Raw genomic sequence first — 19,315 nt, 5'->3', positions numbered from 1 at the left:
ACAACTATTGCTGCAGAACTAGACGCCAGCATTAGAAGAGAGTGAAAAAATAGTTTTCTGTGCAGTAACTTTAGTTTGTTTAATGAAGCCATGACAAGTCTGACCTTCATACTATGAATATTTTCAGACTTACAGGTCCCTGGAGGGTGGAAATGTTGCACTTTAACCTTCCTGTTGTCTTCATGTTTTGGGGGAAAATTTGTATTTTGTGCTAATTTGGCATATTTAAAAAAAAATTTTTTTTGCATTTTTTTGGGGGAATTTTTGTCTTTTTGTGGTGTTGTTACTTTGTGGTTAAATTTCAGGAGACAGATTTTATCTTCAGACTGTAACACCTGCAGTGGATGTAAAACTGATCTGGAGACAGATTCAACAGAAATCCAACGTGTTTTCATCCTAAAGTTTGTGTGTTTATTTGCACTGATGAAGTCATGAGGCACAGAAATGATGGAAAAAGTAACTTCAAGGACCTGAAAATATTCACAGCATGAAGGTAAAGCTTTAGATGGTGATAATAAATAAACTAAACGCATCATACATTAATAAATCAGATGGTTCTGAGGAGTTTTTCAGATTTGTCTGGTTTCATTTGGATTGTCCTGCAGTCCTCCTGTGGTTGTACATTCTGATACGTTCCTCTGCAGCTCAGTTCCATCATTGTGTAACTTGGTCAACAAAAAGGAGAATTTTTTGAGTAAATAAAGGATAAATCCCTCAGCGGGTGGTGGATCATTGTGTAGATGGAGGATGTCACAGAGCGCATGTTGGAGTTGTGGGTTCAGCTTCATCCTCCGTTTTAACGCGGTAACAGAAGAGTTTGTGATCTTTGGGAGCGTTACGAGGAATAAAGGGAGGGTGTGTTATGTCTGTGTGTGTGTGAAGATAAGCTACTCAAGCCTGTCTGCACACCGACAAAGACGCATTTGTGGACTGAAGCGCTTTGAGTGGCAGCGCTTTAAGCAGGGTGGAGGAGTAATGGAAGTTTCCTCTGTTTGGATGGTTCCTGGAGGGACTTCTGTGTGGAGTTTTGGATCAAAGTGCTTTAAAACGAGAAGCTGCTGTTAAAACAGATCAGAAATAAGTCCAGTCTCTGAACAACCACACCCTTTAAATGCTGTTTAAATGAGAGAAAATGCCTAAAACTTCCTAAAATAGAACTTCTCTGCGCTTAAAAAAAAAGCACCTGGACGCTGGTGAGGCCCTCATGGTTTCCAGATCTGGAATCCAGGAATGAAAAAGGAGTCTTTGCTCCTCCTCTGCTGCTCAGTCACTGTGTCACTGGAGCAGCCTGAGGATCTCACCAGGAGCTTTCCTTTTGTGTCTTTTACGTGTCCGCTGTTTGCCTGCAGCTCTGCCTGCGCACACCGGGGTGTAACCGACGGGATCAGGGCGGATGGAAGGAGGGTCTGCGGGGGATTTCTGAGGTAACCAGACGGAGGAGGTGAGCTACCTGCGGCTTAGCTCGGCTTGGCACGCCCCCCAGCCAGGTGGAACAAATAGCGGAGCTCTCCTCGCTGCTGACTTCCATCCCAGATTCTGCTGAGAGGAGGAATCGTGAAATGAGCGATGAGAGCGGGAACAGGTGAGTCTCCTCCTGGTGCGGTGCTTCTGGGGCCGTCGTGCGTCCTTTCCAGCCTCCGTGAAGCTCACTGAGCCGCTCTCTGCTCAGCTTTGGGTGGAACGTTTCTGGTTTTCTCTCTGTCCTCTGGGTTTCCTCATCATGGCCTCCTCGGTGTGTTTTACGCACAGCCGCAGATCAGCGCCAGAATCTGAGCTGCTGCTGGACGTGTCCCTGGAAACTTTATTCTTGAATTTAAACACACCAAAGTTCTGCTAACATCCTAACTTTATTCCGTAATCAGTTTCACTACAGTCAACAGCAGATATTGTTGTATTAATGTGGTTTTCTGACGCTTTTCGTGCGTAAATACCGAAACACTACAAGACTGGTTATCAGGAGAGGATCCAAATCAAATGTTCAATGTTTTCCTTTGATTTGAATCTTATCTTTTCTATTATTAGTTCACACGGTTCTGTTTTCCTTACTTATAGCTAATATTTAACAGAATTAGCACATATATGGAGTTTTATTTTCTGATGTACTGTAATTACAAATTCATGTTATTTTGTGTTTATATGTGAAAAAAACAATCATTTTATAGATATTTTGATTGTTTTGTGCAACAATAACTACTGCCTGACTCTATAAGGTTTAATCATCAGTGATGATCACATTAAGTTTATTAATTTAACACCTTTATAATAAGCTGTTGCTCATGTTATCAGTCATCCAACAAGAATAAACACAAGGAAAGAGCGTTCGTAGATGAATTTCTTAATAAATGTTAAATAGTGGGCTGCACAGTGGAGTAGTGGTTAGCACTTTGGCCTTGCAGCAAGAAGATCCCGGTTCAAATCCCGGCCTGGTCCTGGGATCTTTCTGCATGGAGTTTGCATGTTCTCCCTGTGCATGCGTGGGTTTTCTCCGGGTACTCCGGCTTCCTCCCACAGTCCAAAAACATGCTGAGGTTAATTGGTTACTCTAAATTGTCCGTAGGTGTGAATGTGAGTGTGATTGTGTGTCTGTATATGTAGCCCTGTGACAGACTGGTGACCTGTCCAGGGTGTCCCCTGCCTTCACCAGAGTCAGCTGGGATAGACTCCAGCACCCCCCATGACCCTAGTGAGGATAAAACGGTGGATAGAGAATGGATGGATGTTAAATAGTACAATATTAAGATAATTAATGAATATTTTCCTGTGATTTGAAGCTTATATTTTCTGTTATTGCTTCACACAGCTCAGTTTTTCTGACCAAAACTAAAATTTAACAAAATTACTCGTTGAGATTTTTGACTCCTCTGATGACAGAATTGAATCCAAAATAAAACAGTTACATTTAAATCTCCTTTTTTGGTATTATTTTTTTCATTGGTGTCTTTTGTAATTGTGGGAACATTTATTTGAATCAATATAATATTTTAAATGATAGCTATCATGTCCCACAGCAGCCCTGTTAGCACAACCTTTTTATCTGCTAGAAGAAGAAAACAGTGAATCCCATCGAAACGCTGGAATTAGAATCATTTAAGTTCACCTGAGCCAGTTCAGCCTTTGATGGTTTGACAGTTCATGTTGTCTCGTTTTGTCATTTTGTATCTCGCTTTTGTTGTTTTGTGTCTCTTTTTTGTTATTTTCTGTCTTGTTTTTGTCGTTTTATGTCTTGTTTTTATTGCTGTCTGTGTTTTTTTTTAACTTTTGTCTCGTTTTTGTCATCTTCTGTTTTGTTGTGTTGTTTTGTGTATTGTTTTTGTCATTTTTGTTGCTGTGTGTCTCGTTTTTGTCGTTGTGTGTCTCATTTTTGTTGTTTTGTGTCTCATTTTTGTTCTTGTGTGTCTAGTTTTTGTGGTTTTGTCTAGTTTTTGTCATTTTGTGTCTCATTTTTACCCTGAGGTGTTTTCTTCCCTCCAGGTCTGGATGTAGTCGTCTGTCAGACTCTATGATGCTGGAGACGCTCGGCTTTTTGCTGTGAATCCAACATGGAGGGGAAGAAGGATGGAGGAGGAGGAGAAGGAGGGTGGTCTTCCTCAGCAGCTCCTCCAGCTCCGTCCAGCTCCGCCTGCTACAGGATCTCTCTCATAGCCTTCCTCCTCCTCTTCCTCGCCGTCGGCATCTTCGTGGGCCTCGTTATAGGTGAGGAGACGTTTAAGGATTTACTCAGATGTGAAGTCAGTTTTTCTGACACTTTAATCTCTTCCTTCCCTGCAGCCTATCTGGTGCAGGAGCAGCATTACTTCATGGAGACGATGGAGCTCAAAGGTCTGAAGTACGACGTCGCGCTGCAGGACGAGAACTCTGGGTTCTCCATCGTCCTGTCCTCAGTCCTGAAGTCCAAGGTTAGAGCTGAGCGTAGCATGAAGCGCCCGTCTTTTACTAGATTTATACCAGACCAAATCTCCCCTTATCTCTCCACAACTTTCACGTCCAAACCACAACTTCTGGCTTCAGTTTGTGGATCTTGTGATCTGGTCAGAGTGAATGTGGAGACGTTTCAGATCAGTGTTTGTATGCAGAAATCTTCACTTTCCAGCTGTTATGGCTGAGATGCAGATTGATCTGCAGTTTTCATGTTCTCCACATTTCCTCTGCTCTCCAGATGTTTCCTCTGCTCTCCAGATGTTTCCTCTGCTCTCCACATGTTTCCTCTGCTCTCCATGTTTCCTCTAGCCTAGCCACGCTAGACAACCCACGGCAACGAATTTAATTCTCTGCCAGGGTGGGTCTAGTTACCCTCCGTAAGGCTCGAGGCTGGATTCTCCTAAAACTGGCCGGACCAATCACCATGAAGTGTAGAGTCAGAAGGCGGGCGTAACTAAGTGACGACAGAGGTGCGACGATTCTGACAGAAACAACCGGCGCACAATAAACAGTTATCTTTGGACTCGGCTTTGGCCACAGCCCTTAAAGATTTGAAGCTAAAATTCAACTTGAAAGATAAACAAAGGACGGCACTGAAGTGTTTCATTGAGAAGAAAGACGTATTTGGACTTATGCCGACGGGATATGGCAAATCCTTAATATACCAGTTGGCTCTGCTGGTTGGGAAGCTAATGGGACTTAGCCACAATCCGCCGGCGCTCTAGGAACTACGTCAGCCTATTCGTTGCACTGATTGGTTGTATACCTACCCAATTGCTGCAGAGTGATTTGATAGACAACCTTTTAGCCCGCCTCCCTCCCTGTCGAGCTTCCCTAGACCCTTGTGCCTTCAGAACATGGGTGTAGCGCGGCTAGGCTACGTTTCCTCTGCTCTCCAGATGTTTCCTCTGCTCTCCAGATGTGTCCTCTGCTCTCCAGATGTTTCCTCTGCTCTCCAGATGTGTCCTCTGCTCTCCAGATGTTTCCTCTGCTCTCCAGATGTTTCCTCTGCTCTCCAGATGTGTCCTCTGCTCTCCAGATGTTTCCTCTGCTCTCCAGATGTGTCCTCTGCTCTCCAGATGTTTCCTCTGCTCTCCAGATGTGTCCTCTGCTCTCCAGATGTTTTCTCTGCTCTCTACATGTTTCCTCTGCTCTCCATGTTTCCTCTGCTCTCCAGATGTTTCCTCTGCTCTCCAGATGTTTCCTCTGCTCTCCTCTGCTGTCAGACAAGTAGTCGCAAATTAAAAGTTCCCAAAGCACAAAAATCCAGGCTGAAATTTATTATATGTACAATTATTGTAAAATGTTTCATATTTAATATCAAAAGCAGCAAAAAGTAAATGTAGTTCTTGTGTCATACTCAGACTACCGATGAAGATGTTTTAGATAAAAAGTTCCACACTGAGCTTCAATCATTTGTCTTCTGTTTCTGGTTCTGACTGACTGGTTTCTTATTTCTGGGTCTTATACCATTAATTTACTGTTATTTAGAGTTTTTATTTTACTGTATATTTTTATTATTTTATCCTTTTAAACAGTTACTTAACATCATAAAACTCTATTTGCATTCACTTTTAGCAACAAACTGCTTCTTTTACCATGTTTTTTTCTATCTCATTTTCATGGCATTTTTTAGTCATTTTGAACTTTTCAGACATTTAGCTCTATTTCTTGGACTGTTTTTTTTTGCTGTCTATGTTTCATCATATTCCTTTTAAGTCATTTTGAACTTTTATTCAAACTCCATTTAACTGTATTCTTTTCAGTCTTATTGGATTGTTTGTTCTTTTACTGTTTTTCTTTTATTCTTAAGTCATTTTAAACTGTGGTTTTGACCTCATTTAACTGTGTTTTTTTGTTTTCTTTAACTGTTTATTATTTTGTCCTTTTATAATTTGACCTTTTTGATTAATTTTCATCTGTTTTAAACTCAGCATCACTGAAATGAAGGTTAAAATGTTGATATTTGATTTAAAAAGTGTTATTTTCCTGTTGTTTCAGATTAAAAGCGTGTTCAGTGCCTCGTCTGTGTCCCATCACTACGTAGGCTGCAGCGTTGTCGGCTATGGGTGAGTGGAACCTGAGCTGAACTTTATTATTTAAACATTTCAAAGCTGAACTGAGCGCCGTCTTTCCTTCTGTCTGCGTAGGAACATCAACGGGGACGTGATGGCCACCTTCAGGCTGGTCTTCAGGGTGTCCAAGGTCCAGCAGTATTCAGACCACTTTGTCCAGGACCTTCTGAGAGCTGGACTCAGCTCCTCCATGCACAGAGAACCAGTGGAGGTTCCTCAGTTTGGACGGATCCACGGCGTCGTTTTACTGGGTCTGAAATCATCAACAGCCTGCTGTCCGCCTCAAAACAGGATTCTATCACTTTATTTACTCTTTCTTTCTTTCTTTCTTTCTAAATTATTTCTATCTTTCTTCCCATCTTTCTTTTTTCTTTCTTTCTCTTTTCCATCTTTCTTTCTTTTTCTTTTTTCTTTTTTGTTTTTTGAAAAAAAATTCTCTTTCTTGCTATTCTTCTTTTTCTTTCTTTCTGTTCTTCTTTTTTCTTTCTTTCTGTTCTTTTTTCTTTCTTTCTATTCTTTTTCTTTCTTGCTATTCTTTTTCTTTCTTTCTGTTCTTCTTTTTTCTTTCTTTCTGTTCTTTCTTTCTTTCTTTCCTTCCTTCTTTCCATCTTTCCATCTTTCTTTAACGGTTCCTCCTTCTTTTCCAGGATCCAGTGGGAAGTCGTTTTATGTAATCGGAGACGAGGCGACGGGTGAGTCAAGATTGATCACTTTTTCTTCAGGGTTGCTTAGCTACTTGACGAGTTTTTAGATTGATGATGTGGTTTTTTTTTAGGGTGAAAATATACAAATTCTCAGGTGTGACGAAATAAAATTCTTTAAATTTGGATAATATTTCCCAAAATCTACCAGATAAGTAAAGTGTGGCTAAAAGCTTGCATTCTGTCTGATCTGGTAGACTCTCCATCCCATCCGTCTGTCTCCTGATTAGACGTAGAATGAACAATCCGTCCTTGTGTCTCCAGCCAGGTGTCCTGAGAAGTCCTTCGCCTGTGATGATGGAGAGTGTGTCACCAAACTGAACCCAGAGTGTGATTTTATCAGCGACTGTGCAGACGGATCAGACGAGGCTCGCTGTGGTGAATGATTCCACCGTCTTATGACCCTTCACCCTGCAGCAGCTGTGTTCTACTTCCTGTTTCCTGTTTCCTGTTTCCTGTGTCCTCAGCCTGTGGGACCCGTCCGGCCATGGGCAGGCGGGTGGTGGGAGGGGAGGACGCCCAGCAGGGGGAGCTGCCCTGGCAGGTCAGTCTGAGGCTTCATGGACGCCACTGCTGTGGAGCCTCCATCATCAGTGAGCGCTGGCTGCTCAGCGCCGCGCACTGCTTTGAGAGGTGATTATTATTATTATTATTATTATTATTATTATTACCTCCGCCAGGAGGTTATGTAATCACCGGAGTTTGTTTGTCTGTCTGTCCGTCTGTTTGTGTGTGTGTGTGTCTGTCTGTTTGTCCGTTAACAGCATAACTCAAAAAGTCATAGACGGATTTTCACCAAATTTTTACAGGATGTCCAGAAGAGCACGAGTAAGAATCAATTAGATTTTGGAGGTGATCCGAATCACCATCTGGATCCAGGAATTTTTTGAAGGTCGAAGGACAGTTGAGAGATCGCCCCCAGGCCATCTCTCAATTGTACAGGCAGAGGTCGCTGCAACGATCCCGGGCGACGGCCGAATCCCCCGCGGCCGCTTCGGGCTGCCCGGGCAAGTCGGGACCGACGAAACAAAGCGGCGGCGACGCGTACGGTACCATCACACGCGCGCGCAACGGTACGTGCGTGCAGCGGCGCCGCGTGCAAAACACTGTGCTGTTACACTGCACATGCATGTTATGCTTTCTGCACAAACTGTTGAAACTCAATACGATCCGTCCATGACTTTTTGAGTTATGCTGTTAACAGACAGACAGATGGCCTGGCGGAGGTAGGCGCTCTCCGAGTGCTTTTCTAGTTATTATTATTATTATCATTATTATCATTATCATCATTATTATTATTATTAATAATAATAATAATAATAATATTATTATTATCATAGCTGATGGTCAACTTTAGCAGGAACCAGGAAGTTAAATAGAAAAGCAATTTGTTTGTTTGTTTCTTTGCTTTTTTTGATTTCTTTCCTGCTTTTCTCATTTTTTCTTTCTTTCCTTGTGTCTTTGTTTTTGTTTTATTTCTTTCAGTATTTTTCCTTCTTGTTTGCTTTTGTTGTTCTTTTTCTTTTTGCATTCTTTCTTTTCTTTCTGACTTACTGTCCTTCTTTATTTTTTATCTTTCCTTCTTGTTGACTTTCCCTTTTACTGTCTTTCTTTGTGTCTTTATCTTTCTTTCTTTCTTTCTTTCTTATTGTATTACTTTCTTTCTCTCTTTTTTTTCTTCCTTCCATCTTTTTTACTAGCTTAGCCTTTCTTTCTTTCTTTTTCTTTTTTCTTTCCTCTTTTGTCTTTCTTTCTTGATATTTTTTTTTCTTTCTTCCTGTCTTGTTTATTTTTGTCTTTGTTTCTTTTTATCTTTATTTTTGTCTTTCCTTCTTGCTATCTTTCCCCTTTCTTGCTTTCTTTTTTAGTTTCTTTTATCTTTCTGTTTAATTTCCTTTTCCGCACTGTCTTTCTGTCTTTCTGTCTTTCTTTCTTTCTTTCTTTCTTTCTTTCTTTCTTTCTTTCTTTCTTTCTTTCTTTCTCTTGCTCTCTGTTGCCTTCCTGCTATCTTCTTTCTTTTCTTTTCTTTTTTCTTTTTTTTGCTGATCTCATTTTATTGACATTAGAAGAAGAACTGGCAGTTATAAGTTCTTTACAAATCCTCATCTGTAGCTGCACCAGGAGCTTTTCTAATATTTAATGACAGGAATCAAAAACTTTGTGTGATTTAATTTGAAAGTAAGTGCAGCCGTTCAGTTGGTTAAACTCCTACTAAAAGGTACAGACATCTGTGTTTTTGTATCCAAACGCTATGACTTCTTTCCTGTCCTCTGGTTTCAGGGACAACGACCCCCGGGAGTGGACGGCTCTGGTCGGGGCTCGGCTGGTCAGCGGTGAGGAGTCCGAGTCCAGAATCATCAACATCAAGTCGCTGCTCGTGTCTCCGGACTACAATCCCATGACCACCGACAGCGACGTGACGGTTCTGGAGCTGGAGACGCCGCTCCGCTTCGGCTCCCACATCCAGCCGGTCTGCCTGCCGTCCCCGTCCCACGTCTTCAGCCCCGGTCAGAGCTGCCTGGTGTCGGGGTGGGGGGCTCTGAACCAGTTCCAGCGTGAGTCCTGACGACACACGGCATCAAATCAGAGCTCAAACCAGATTCTCCCAGAAGTCAACATCAACACATTTTTATCACATTTTAGTCATTTTGCTTCAGAATAATTCAATTCAATTCAATTCAATTTTATTTATATAGCGTCAATTACAGTCAACTCGTCTCAAGACGCTTTACAGAACCCAAATGCCTGACCCCCAGAGCAGCCCAAAGGCGACAGTGGCAAGGAAAACACCCTTTTAACAGGGAAGAAACCTCGAGCAGAACCCGGCTCTATATAGGGGGGACCCATCTGCCTGCTGGCCGGGGGGGTTGAGAAGGACAGAGGAGGGCAAAGGGGGAGGGATGGGAGAAGAGGGAGGGGTGGGAAAGCAAGGAAAACACAACACACATTTGGATACATGCATGACAGGATATGTGACACAGACAAAGTATAAGCTAACATTGAAAACTGACTCATAGTTTACTCTGATGATGTACGGCTCTGACATTAAACATACTCCATATATAGCTAGCAGTAAAATTCAAACAGTATGTAAGTTAGCATAACAGTATAGTGAAGGCAATGCAGAGTTGACTGGTGGAAAAAGGGAGTGAATAATCATTTGTATTATTCTTTGTATTATGTTTCTGTCCACACAAGAATGATTTCATGTTTGAAATCTGTTTATTTCTCACTTCATAACAGATTTTAAACATTTTGACCATTGAAACAGAAGAATATTACACAGAGCGGCAACAGAAGAACGTCAGTATTCATTATGTTGACATTTTCTGACTCTTTTCCTCCAAGTTTGCATCACCTCTGTATGATATGATCAGCGATAAAGAGCTTGGAGTAGTGATATAAGTATTACAATTTCTCTAACCCTGGTGTCGTCCTGCGGGTTTAAAAGTTTGAAAATGTGGAAAAAAACACATTTTCACAGTGAAAACTTCTGATGTCCACATTTTCAACATTTTTTTAAGAAACTTTTGAACATTTTTTTGGCGGGAAAAAAAGTTAAATATTTCTTAAAGAACATTCATTAAAATAATCCAGTGAAATTTGCTGGATGTTGATTGATTTTTTTTTTTTTTCTCTGAATGTTCTTAAAGAAAATATCAGAAGTTTTACTGATTATATATGGAATAACTTTAGATACTTATATGATTTTTTGGAAGATTTTCTCATTTTTTGGAAAATACTTACAAGAACTTCTTTTCAAATTTGGGGGATTTTCTATAAAATAAAACTTTTAAGGAATTATCGGAATTTTCTTCCTGAAGATTTTGCAAATTTAGAACTCCGAAGGTTTCTCCTATTTCTAAGGGTGTACCTCCACGTCTCATATCATTAATGTGAGTGTTCTCTTATGTTCTACACACCTTATTCTGTATTTACCGTCCATGAAGCAGCTCTTTCCACTAATGCTGAGCGTTTCTGTGGCCGTGCAGCTCCACTGAATGCTGGAATGTGGTCATTGGTGGTGATGAGTCTTTATTTTCGTCCTCAGCCGTGGGTCCGCCCACGCTGCAGAAAGCTGTGGTGAAAATCATCGATTCCAAGGTGTGCAACAAGTCGTCGGTGTACCGAGGAGCCGTGACCAACAACATGATATGTGCCGGGTTCCTGCAGGGGAAGGTGGACTCCTGTCAGGTCAGATATCCGCTCACGTCTCACCGCTATAGTTTCCTAAGAGTCTCTGCTCATAAACACAGACGATGTGTTAGTAAGTGTTAGTAACGGTAAGTGTTCATAAATAAAGGCCTGCAGGCTGCTTTTATCTGACTAACACAGGAACAAACATCACCACTTCATTATGAGTCATGTTCACTTCTGAACACCTGAATGTGGAAAAAACAACCAAACAGAACAACATCCTCAATATAAAGTGAAAATTAGTACAGAAAAGCTACGTTTTTTTTCTGTGAATTTGGAGCAGAGTGAGCGCCTTATTAAAGCATCATCACTAATTCAACAGCCTCTTTATTTAGCACATGCTTCTTCATGTCCTTATGTGGTTGTTCAAAGCACTAAAGATTTATTGGAATGATCTGGTTTGGTGGCAGCTCGTGGTTATTTTCATGTAAATCGTTTAAGAAACGTCCACAGTTCCCAAACCCCCAACATGTTGTTCTGTCAGACCTAGAACCCAAACTATTAAACGTGTTTTAAAGGAAGGAACCCAGAACTGCTTACATTTGATTTGTTTTTTGCCTGAAAATTCCTTGAACAAATATAGAGAACCAGAGAAGCAGATGGATCCACTGGAATCGATTCCTTCAAGAAGCTGTTGTTGTTAAAGTTGTTTGAATCCTCATTCATGGTGACGAAAGGAACCGTTTATTGATGGTTCTTTGAGGCATTTTTGAAATTCTTTAGAGAACCGTTTGAGTTGTTCTGTCTGATCAACGGACCAGAACCCAGACATTAAGTGTGTTTTAATGGAAGACCCAAAAATGCTCCATAAGTTCTTACATTTAAAGTTAATTTAGAAAGATTCTTGAAATCTGTCAAATTCATTCAGTGTTTCTTGATTTGTAGTTTGGATCCAGAAGTTGATTGAAGGTTTTACCGCTTTGATAGTGACTCATTTTGTGTTTGTGTCCACTGGACTTAAACGTTTAATACTCGTCTGTCAGTGAGTTAAAAACAGAGTTAATGAATGGCCTACAGCTCTGTCACTGCTTTTTCAACCTGCATGGGATGATTTGATTTTCTGTTTGCAGAAATGCTTCTTTAAAGAAGTTCCTGTTGCTGAAAGCTTCTTTGTGGAACTAAAATGGTTATTTTATGGCACCATTGCAATGAAATATTTTAGTTATCTTTTTGTGAGTGCAGAGGTGAAGACAGTGGCGCTGCTATACCAACGTCATTCCCTTTCTCTCTAATGTTGTCTGTCTAATGAACACAATGTGGACTTGAAGATATCTGGAGACTTGAACCTCCCAGTTGTTTGCATCTTGAACGTCATAAAACAGGCCGTTAAGGTTTAAAGTTCATCCATAGATTTGTGGAAATCACCCAACGTCCTCAACAACCATCACTGAACTTCACTTCAGCTTCTCCTGGATAAACAGCTCAGATCTCCTATGTGTCCTGTGCAGGGTGACTCTGGAGGTCCTCTGGTGTGTGAAGGAGCTCCGGGGAGGTTCTTCCTGGCCGGGGTGGTGAGCTGGGGGGTCGGCTGCGCTCAGATCAACAAACCTGGAGTTTATTCCCGCGTCACAAAACTCCGAAACTGGATTTTACGCCACACAGATCCCAGCTTGGTCCACGATGACATCCTGTTTGTTCCCACTGAGCCGGTTCCTGTGACCCGAGGAACCGAGAACGACCCGCTAGAACCCAGAACCGTCGCCATGGACGAGTCTCCTGCTCCAGTTCTACCTGGTAACGTCACTGAGAGGGCCTCAGCTTCCAGCATTAGTAGATTAAATACAGCATCAGTAGTTTATTTGTTCTCCGTGTCTCCAGTGTTGAACTGCAGTGGAAGCTTCCAGTGCAGCTCCACCTCCTGCATCAACAAGATGAACCCAGAGTGTGACGGAGTCTCTGACTGCCCCAACGGAGCCGACGAGAGGAACTGTGGTGAGTGGATGAGCATCAGATCAGCACATCTGGATGGAAAGAACCCTTTTCTGACTGTTGTGGGGGAACGATACAGAGAAATGACAATAATGAAATTTAGAATCTTGAGCCAAGTTTTTTGTTCAGATTGTGTTGACTTAATATGCATGAAGATCAGTACATGCTGTATTTAAAGATGTGCTTCTGAGCTTTGTTTTTGCTCCACACGGTTGTGAGTTGATGTAATTAAAGCTCAGTACATGCTGGATTTAAAGGACATAGCTCTGTGATGCAGGCTGGGGGGAACAATATTTAGGTTTTAGTGAACATGGATCCACACAGAAATGACAAATAAGGAAATTCTGTATCAGAGGTTGTGAGTTAATATGCATAAAGATCGGTGGATGTTGGATTTAAAGGACCTGGTTCTGAGGTGTTTTTGTTCCAGACTGTGGCGTTCGTCCTGCTCTGGGCTCCCACAGGATTGTGGGCGGAGTCACGGCTCGGAGGGGGGAGTGGCCTTGGATCGGCAGCCTCCAGTACCAGAGACTTCACCGCTGTGGAGCTACACTGATCCACAACAAGTGGCTTCTGACTGCAGCTCACTGCTTCAAAAGGTCTGGACCATGTGCACCAAGCATCACAACCAGTGAGCCTGCTCTAACCGTCTTTATCCCCTCCACAGCGACCCAGCTCCCTCTAACTGGGCCGTCAGTCTGGGCTCGGTGCTGCGTTCGGGAGTCGGAGCTCTGGTCATCCCCATCCAGAGGGTGATCGTCCACCCGGCTTTCAACGGCACCAACATGGACCACGACGTGGCCCTGCTGGAGCTGATGGTTCCAGCCCCCATGTCCTACACCATCCAGTCCGTCTGCCTCCCGTCTCCGGTGCATCGATTCCTGAAGAACGCTGAGTGCTACATCACCGGCTGGGGCTCCATGAGGGAAGGAGGTGAGAGGAACGCTGAACGCTCCACAGATTAACCCTCCTGTTGTCCTGCGGGTCAAACTGACCCGGTTTAAAGTTTGAAAATGTGGAAAAAAAATATTTTCACAGTAAAACTTCTGATGTCCACATTTTTGAACATTTTTTGGTGGAAAAAAAGAAATGTTAAAAATGTTTCTTAAGAACATTTACATAAAAAATCAACCAAAATCCAGTGAATTTTTCTGTGAATGTTCTGAAAGAAAATATCAGAAGTTATGTGATCACTTTAGATATTTTTAGGACTTTTTGAAGATTTTTAATCATTTTTTGAAAATATTTACAAGAATTTTTTTTTGGCAAATTTGGGAGATTTGTTTTTTTAAAATAAAACTTTTAAGGGATTATTGAAATTTTCTTCCTGAAGGTTTTGCAAATGTTCTGAATTTTGGGGATTTTTTTTTTTGCTGAATTATTGGATTTTTTTCAGACAAGGATTTTTTTTATTTTTTTTGGAGCCCGTAAATGAGGACAAAAGGAGGATAAAGAAAGTTGACCGCCTTTCTCTGATTGGGGTTTTACATTTAGTTGAGCCACTTAAGACAAAGAAGGTGTGAGCGTGTCAAACTTGCTCCATCATCAGCCCTCTGATGTTGGGAACGTAGCGTTGCTTTCATCTGCTCAGATTCTAACCTTTCCACCCTGAACTTTTGACGTGAGTTTTAATTTAGTTCACAGCAGCAGAAAATGATTCCAGGGTTGTAACTGAGAATACATAGAACCCACTAATCTGTACGTGTGCATTTGCACAGGTTCTCTGACCAACCTGCTGCAGAAGGCTGCGGTGAGCGTCATCGACCAGGCGGACTGCCAGCAGTCGTATGGAAACGTGTTGACGGCCAGCATGATGTGTGCCGGCTTCATGGAAGGAGGACGAGACACCTGCCTGGTAAGAAGCTGCTCAGAGTCCATCTGTAAATCTGTCTGCAGTGGATGGCTAACCAGGTCACAGCAAATGTTGACCTTTAAAGGTTACCAGAAGGAGCTGCGTTAAAAAAGCCAAAGAACAGGAATAAATCGGGGCCTGAAAACTCTCAGCAGAAAACAAAGCCAATATGTGATGCAGATTTCAGTGAAAGATGCTAATCTGGTGGAAAAGTGGCCTTTCTCTGCTGAAAGTCCAGACTCCCTCCCTGTAATCTTCTTATGTAAGGAAGCCTTCGTGCATTCCTGTCTCGGTCAGAGCTCCTGGCAGCCATCCCACTGACATTCTCTCTTCTTACTGTCCTGCTTTCCACCACAGGCCTGAATGCATTCATTTTGATTTCCAGTAAAATAACTGCTCTGTTCAACCTGCTCTTGTCTCTTTTCTGTCCTCAGGGAGACTCTGGAGGACCTCTGACCTGCCGGCAGCCTTCAGGTCAGTGGTTTATCGCTGGAGTGACCAGCTGGGGACACGGCTGTGGGCGGATCGGGTATCCGGGGGTTTACACTCGAGTGACGTCCGTCCGGAAGTGGATCTCTGCATATCTGCCTTTCTGAGGAGGAACTAATGGGAAACTGTGTGGGTTCTAAAGCTGCGTCTCCACCAAAGTGTACTGTACAAGGACTAAAGTCATGCTAAAAGCCACTCAGTTTACAGCTGCTGGTGCTGTTTCTAATTCTGTGCAATGAGACTTTTCTCTACTGAAGAACGGAGGCTGACAGACCTCCTGCTGACAGACATGGTTGGAAACTATTTATTATAGTTATTTATTTCCCAACTGGTAAAGCTGCGGTACATGGTGGTGTTTTTCAGATTATACGTGGTTCATTTATGGGGTTGATGTAATATGTGTTAGGAAAGGGTTTCTGGGAAAATATAGCTGTGATGCTGGAATCAGGGAACGCATGACGGTGCTTCATTGGAAGAAACACACGAGAATCTCCCTGATTGAAGAGATTTATTTGTTTTATTTTCATGGAAATCGCTCCAGTCACACCATACATCATGTTCACATTCTTCTAGGATGTCTGAAGAACGGATCGAGGTTCCCAGACATCTGACAAAGCGGAGAACGGTGCAGGACCCCGAGGAAACAAGCCCACCACTGTGGAGGGCGGCAGATAGAGTGACGACCAGAAAACACGTCGGACAAAACAGTTTTGTTCTCCGGGTGTACTCTGATATACGACTGTTTGGAGGCCTGTGAATGTCAAACACCGAGCTGTTCCTCGATACAGATCTTTTCACTGCGGTCCCTTAAGGGCTCCAGTTGTGCCGCTTATTCTGCAGATGCAAATATGTCAGCTGTGTTCCAAATTACATACTTATACTTACAAACTAGGTGCTGTTTCATGCAGTTGGAGGTGCTTCTTCCAAAAACAAGACGCCTTGACTTCACCGTGCAGAGGACAGTGCGTCCACAGAATCACCCGGCTGCAGTAGGACATGCTGCCATATGTTCATATGTGTGTGTAGTATGTGTTCTGGAATGCACCTGTAGCCTCTCGCTGAGCTGATTCACACAGAAAAAAGCAACCAACAGTGTTCCAGAAGCAGCTGTAGTGACTGGAAGAAGTTCTGTTTCTAATTATTGGTACCGAATGTCCTCAATATAAAGGCACACCAAGAATCAAACGCAGGTCTCTCTCTCTCTCTCTCTCTCTCTCTCTCTCTCTCTCTCTCTCTCATTCATTCATTCATTCATTCATTCATTCATTCATTCATTCATATTTCTGTTTCTAGAGTTTCCATTGGAGCTGGAGAAAACACAGGATTTCTAATATACATCAAACAAATAATTAAACTTTGCTAGTCGACGGTTCCTCGGTGTGAAATAAAAATGTTTATGGCTGAGTCCACAGGCTCTGTCCATGAGGTACAATGGCAGACGATACGCCCGTCCACAGCGCCACGGGGTTTGTTTGTTTTTGTTTTTTCACGCCGTCGGTCCTCGCTGTGAGCAGCAGCCTGAAGAACGGTGGGATGTTCACATGCGAGCTCGTTCCCTCTGCAGTCTGGAGTTGTACGTTCGGGACACAGTGTTCCAGGCGTCCATGTACCGGTCCATGCACATGGCGATGCATTTCTATGGAGGGGAGCAGTGAGAGGAATCAACGCTGGTATTAATCTGCCAAGAAGTTTCTGATTGTTTGGTTTACTAAACATAAAAAGGTTAACATACTACCTGCTTTATCTAACGGTCCAGAGATAATATAAGAAGATTATAGGCTTTATTTCTATGGTACCGTTCAAGATTAAGGTTACAAGGTGCTTTAGAAAACATTAAAATACACAAGGATGCGTTAGAAAGCAACATAACTCTAAAAAATAAAATAAAACATTAGAAAAGGGATAAAATGTTAAAAACCAGTCTGTTAGTACAATAAAGCAGCACATCCTCACATTTAAGAGGTTCAAATGAGTAGATTTTATTTTGAAAAGTGACAAAAATTAACCAGTTGCAAAAAGTAGTTTTAGCGCAAATGTTTCTGGATTCAGGAGAAAACTGGCTCATCATGGCCCCAAACTTTAGAATCAGCATGATTGGCCAAATATTTGAACACAAACATGGACGATTCCTGCACAAAAAACCCGCATTTAAAGTTCACCTGCTCAGAGTTGTCCAGCGTACTCCCAGGTTTGCCGATGCACTTCTTGAAGCATTTATCGGTCATTCTCTAAAACACACAAAAAAAAAACAGTTTATTGTAATTTATATCTACAACGGAGGCATTTATTGGATTGTTTGGAGTTAAAAAACACTCTCAGGTGTCTAGAAATAAACTGGTTAACAACAAACACTTGTTGGTTAAAGAGTTAAAAGGATGGAACTGTTTGGATTCTCAGTCATGGAGGTCACAGCTGTTCTGAGCACTGCAATGGAAAACAAAACTTTTCTTTTGGGTGGTTGAAAATAATTATGATACCCATTATTGTGATCATACCTATTAATATTCGTGTGCAACTCATGCAGCAAAAAGCTTAATAGATGCAATATTTTTACTGGGAGCTGGTTGGTAAGCGGTCTGACCAGACGGCCACAATCAGCCTTACAACATAACTGTCAACATTATCTGTGCATTCATTTGTATTTTTAATTTTTGCATTATTTGGCTACTGAAACACTGACCATATATTTCACTGTGACATCAGAAATCAGCAGTTTATGCAGGATGTTTATGATTAAAAAACACCAGATGCAAACAGAAACCAACAGTATGCAGGAATTAATCTGCTGTGGATAATAAATAATTAATAATAAATACTTCTTTCACTAATTATAGACACTAACTGATGACCAAACATTCTTTTTGGCTTAGCTCAGCTGTTAAATTAAACTTAAAAAGGACGTGAAGCAATGCAAAAGGTGTCTGCAGATGACATCAACATTTTACCACAACAATCCCATAATGATTATAAATGTATTGGCATAAATGCATTTAAATAAAGCCACACGAACACACGATAAGGCTGATGGGAAACTGGACATTTTGACCTGAAATGAAAAGTTAAAGTTATTGCAGTTCATACAAATAGCATATAAAAAAATAAACAGGCTGATATAAAAATCTTCCAAACTTCACCTTTTCTATTTGTCAGTCCGTTTCCTCTGATAAACTCATGACTTTCCACAGCAGCCTTTATTTGAAGCTTTTATAAGTCAAAGAACGTATAAACAACATTTCAGTGAGCTTCTAAGAGCCATATTTCTAACATAACATTGATGTTATCCGTGTAACACACTAAAAACATGAATAAATCCTGAAACCTGCTGCTCTGCTCTCCTAGTTTAGCCCCAGGTAGCTAGCTTAGCCCCACCGGTTTACCTGCAGCAGCTCCTGAGCGTTGGCCACCGCGATCTGGACCTTCACCTGCTCCATGATGGTTCCGGTGTCCATCTTACCGCCGGACCCTCCCGTTGAGAAGTCTGAACCGAACCCGTCCATGTTTTTACCGGAGTATTTACTAAACCTGCGGCTCTGAGGAGCTTCTCTGGACACACGTGCTAACAGCTGCACTTAGCGTTAGCTTCAGATGCCCTTGACAAAAGCGGAAAACGGCTTACGTTATTTCCGTGTGAGCGACTAGGATTATGGGAAATGTAGTTTTTAGGGGCGCACCGAATACTCTCCGACGAACATTATTTTTTAAATGTGACAGCACTGCGAATATAATACAGGTAAGAAAAAATACTTAAAATATGAATATATGCTGCTTGTTTATTCTGCATTAAGTCCTGCACACTGTAAGAAAAAATACAACCAATTTACAATACTATGAACTAAATCAAAGGCCAAAAAGGTCAAGGTCAAAGGTTCTTTATTGTCATATCATTCCACATTTGCACATGCAACAATACAAAATTGGACCCTGGTCCCAGTTTTAGCCACAAAGACAATATAAGACACTTCCATAAAAGACAATATAAGTATAAAAAGACACTACTAATATATACAACATAAATAGATGTGCAATGAACCATCAGTTAGTGCAATATTTAGTAGATAAATAAATAAAGAGCCTAGTGCAGTAGTGCAGTGTGTGTATGAATGTGTTTGCCTGTTTGCGTATGTGTATGTGTATTTGTGGGGAGAGGTGGTGAT

General features: G+C 41.8%; 2 protein-coding genes across 2 annotated transcripts; one reads left to right on the top strand and one right to left on the bottom strand.

Moving 5' to 3' along the window:
• Nucleotides 1-119: 119 nt before the first annotated feature.
• tmprss9 (transmembrane serine protease 9) lies at nt 120-16,567 on the top strand. Its single transcript, XM_051946918.1, has 16 exons — nt 120-1,582; nt 3,472-3,693; nt 3,769-3,896; nt 5,920-5,987; nt 6,069-6,244; nt 6,641-6,685; nt 6,959-7,072; nt 7,162-7,327; nt 8,975-9,249; nt 10,746-10,888; nt 12,340-12,625; nt 12,710-12,823; nt 13,251-13,419; nt 13,488-13,753; nt 14,539-14,675; nt 15,107-16,567. The coding sequence occupies exons 2-16, from the start codon at nt 3,540-3,542 to the stop codon at nt 15,266-15,268; spliced, it is 2,403 nt and encodes an 800-aa protein (XP_051802878.1). The 5' UTR covers nt 120-1,582; nt 3,472-3,539; the 3' UTR covers nt 15,269-16,567.
• timm13 (translocase of inner mitochondrial membrane 13 homolog (yeast)) lies at nt 15,655-18,781 on the bottom strand. The gene is made up of 3 exons (XM_022209894.2): nt 18,539-18,781; nt 17,321-17,389; nt 15,655-16,797 (listed from the first exon to the last, which is right to left on the bottom strand). Exons 1-3 carry the CDS (start codon nt 18,656-18,658, stop codon nt 16,699-16,701), a joined length of 288 nt encoding a protein of 95 aa, XP_022065586.2. The 5' UTR covers nt 18,659-18,781; the 3' UTR covers nt 15,655-16,698.
• Between the last annotated feature and the right edge of the window lie 534 nt (nt 18,782-19,315).

The sequence above is a fragment of the Acanthochromis polyacanthus genome, chromosome 4, assembly GCF_021347895.1.
Source record: "Acanthochromis polyacanthus isolate Apoly-LR-REF ecotype Palm Island chromosome 4, KAUST_Apoly_ChrSc, whole genome shotgun sequence".
Taxonomy (NCBI): Eukaryota; Metazoa; Chordata; class Actinopteri; family Pomacentridae; genus Acanthochromis; species Acanthochromis polyacanthus.
Note: the sequence above shows the minus strand (reverse complement) of the source record. Positions and strands in the feature narration are given on the sequence as shown.

Coding starts and splice junctions, on each gene's coding strand:
- tmprss9 (XM_051946918.1), top strand. CDS start 3,540: ATGGAGGGGAAGAAGGATGGAGGAGGAGGAGAAGGAGGGTGGTCTTCC. Junction 5,988..6,068: donor TGCAGCGTTGTCGGCTATGG/GTGAGTGGAACC, acceptor CTGTCTGCGTAG/GAACATCAACGGGGACGTGA. Junction 6,245..6,640: donor CCACGGCGTCGTTTTACTGG/GTCTGAAATCAT, acceptor CTTCTTTTCCAG/GATCCAGTGGGAAGTCGTTT.
- timm13 (XM_022209894.2), bottom strand. CDS start 18,658: ATGGACGGGTTCGGTTCAGACTTCTCAACGGGAGGGTCCGGCGGTAAG. Junction 17,390..18,538: donor ACGCTCAGGAGCTGCTGCAG/GTAAACCGGTGG, acceptor TGTGTGTTTTAG/AGAATGACCGATAAATGCTT. Junction 16,798..17,320: donor CGCTGGACAACTCTGAGCAG/GTGAACTTTAAA, acceptor TCCCCTCCATAG/AAATGCATCGCCATGTGCAT.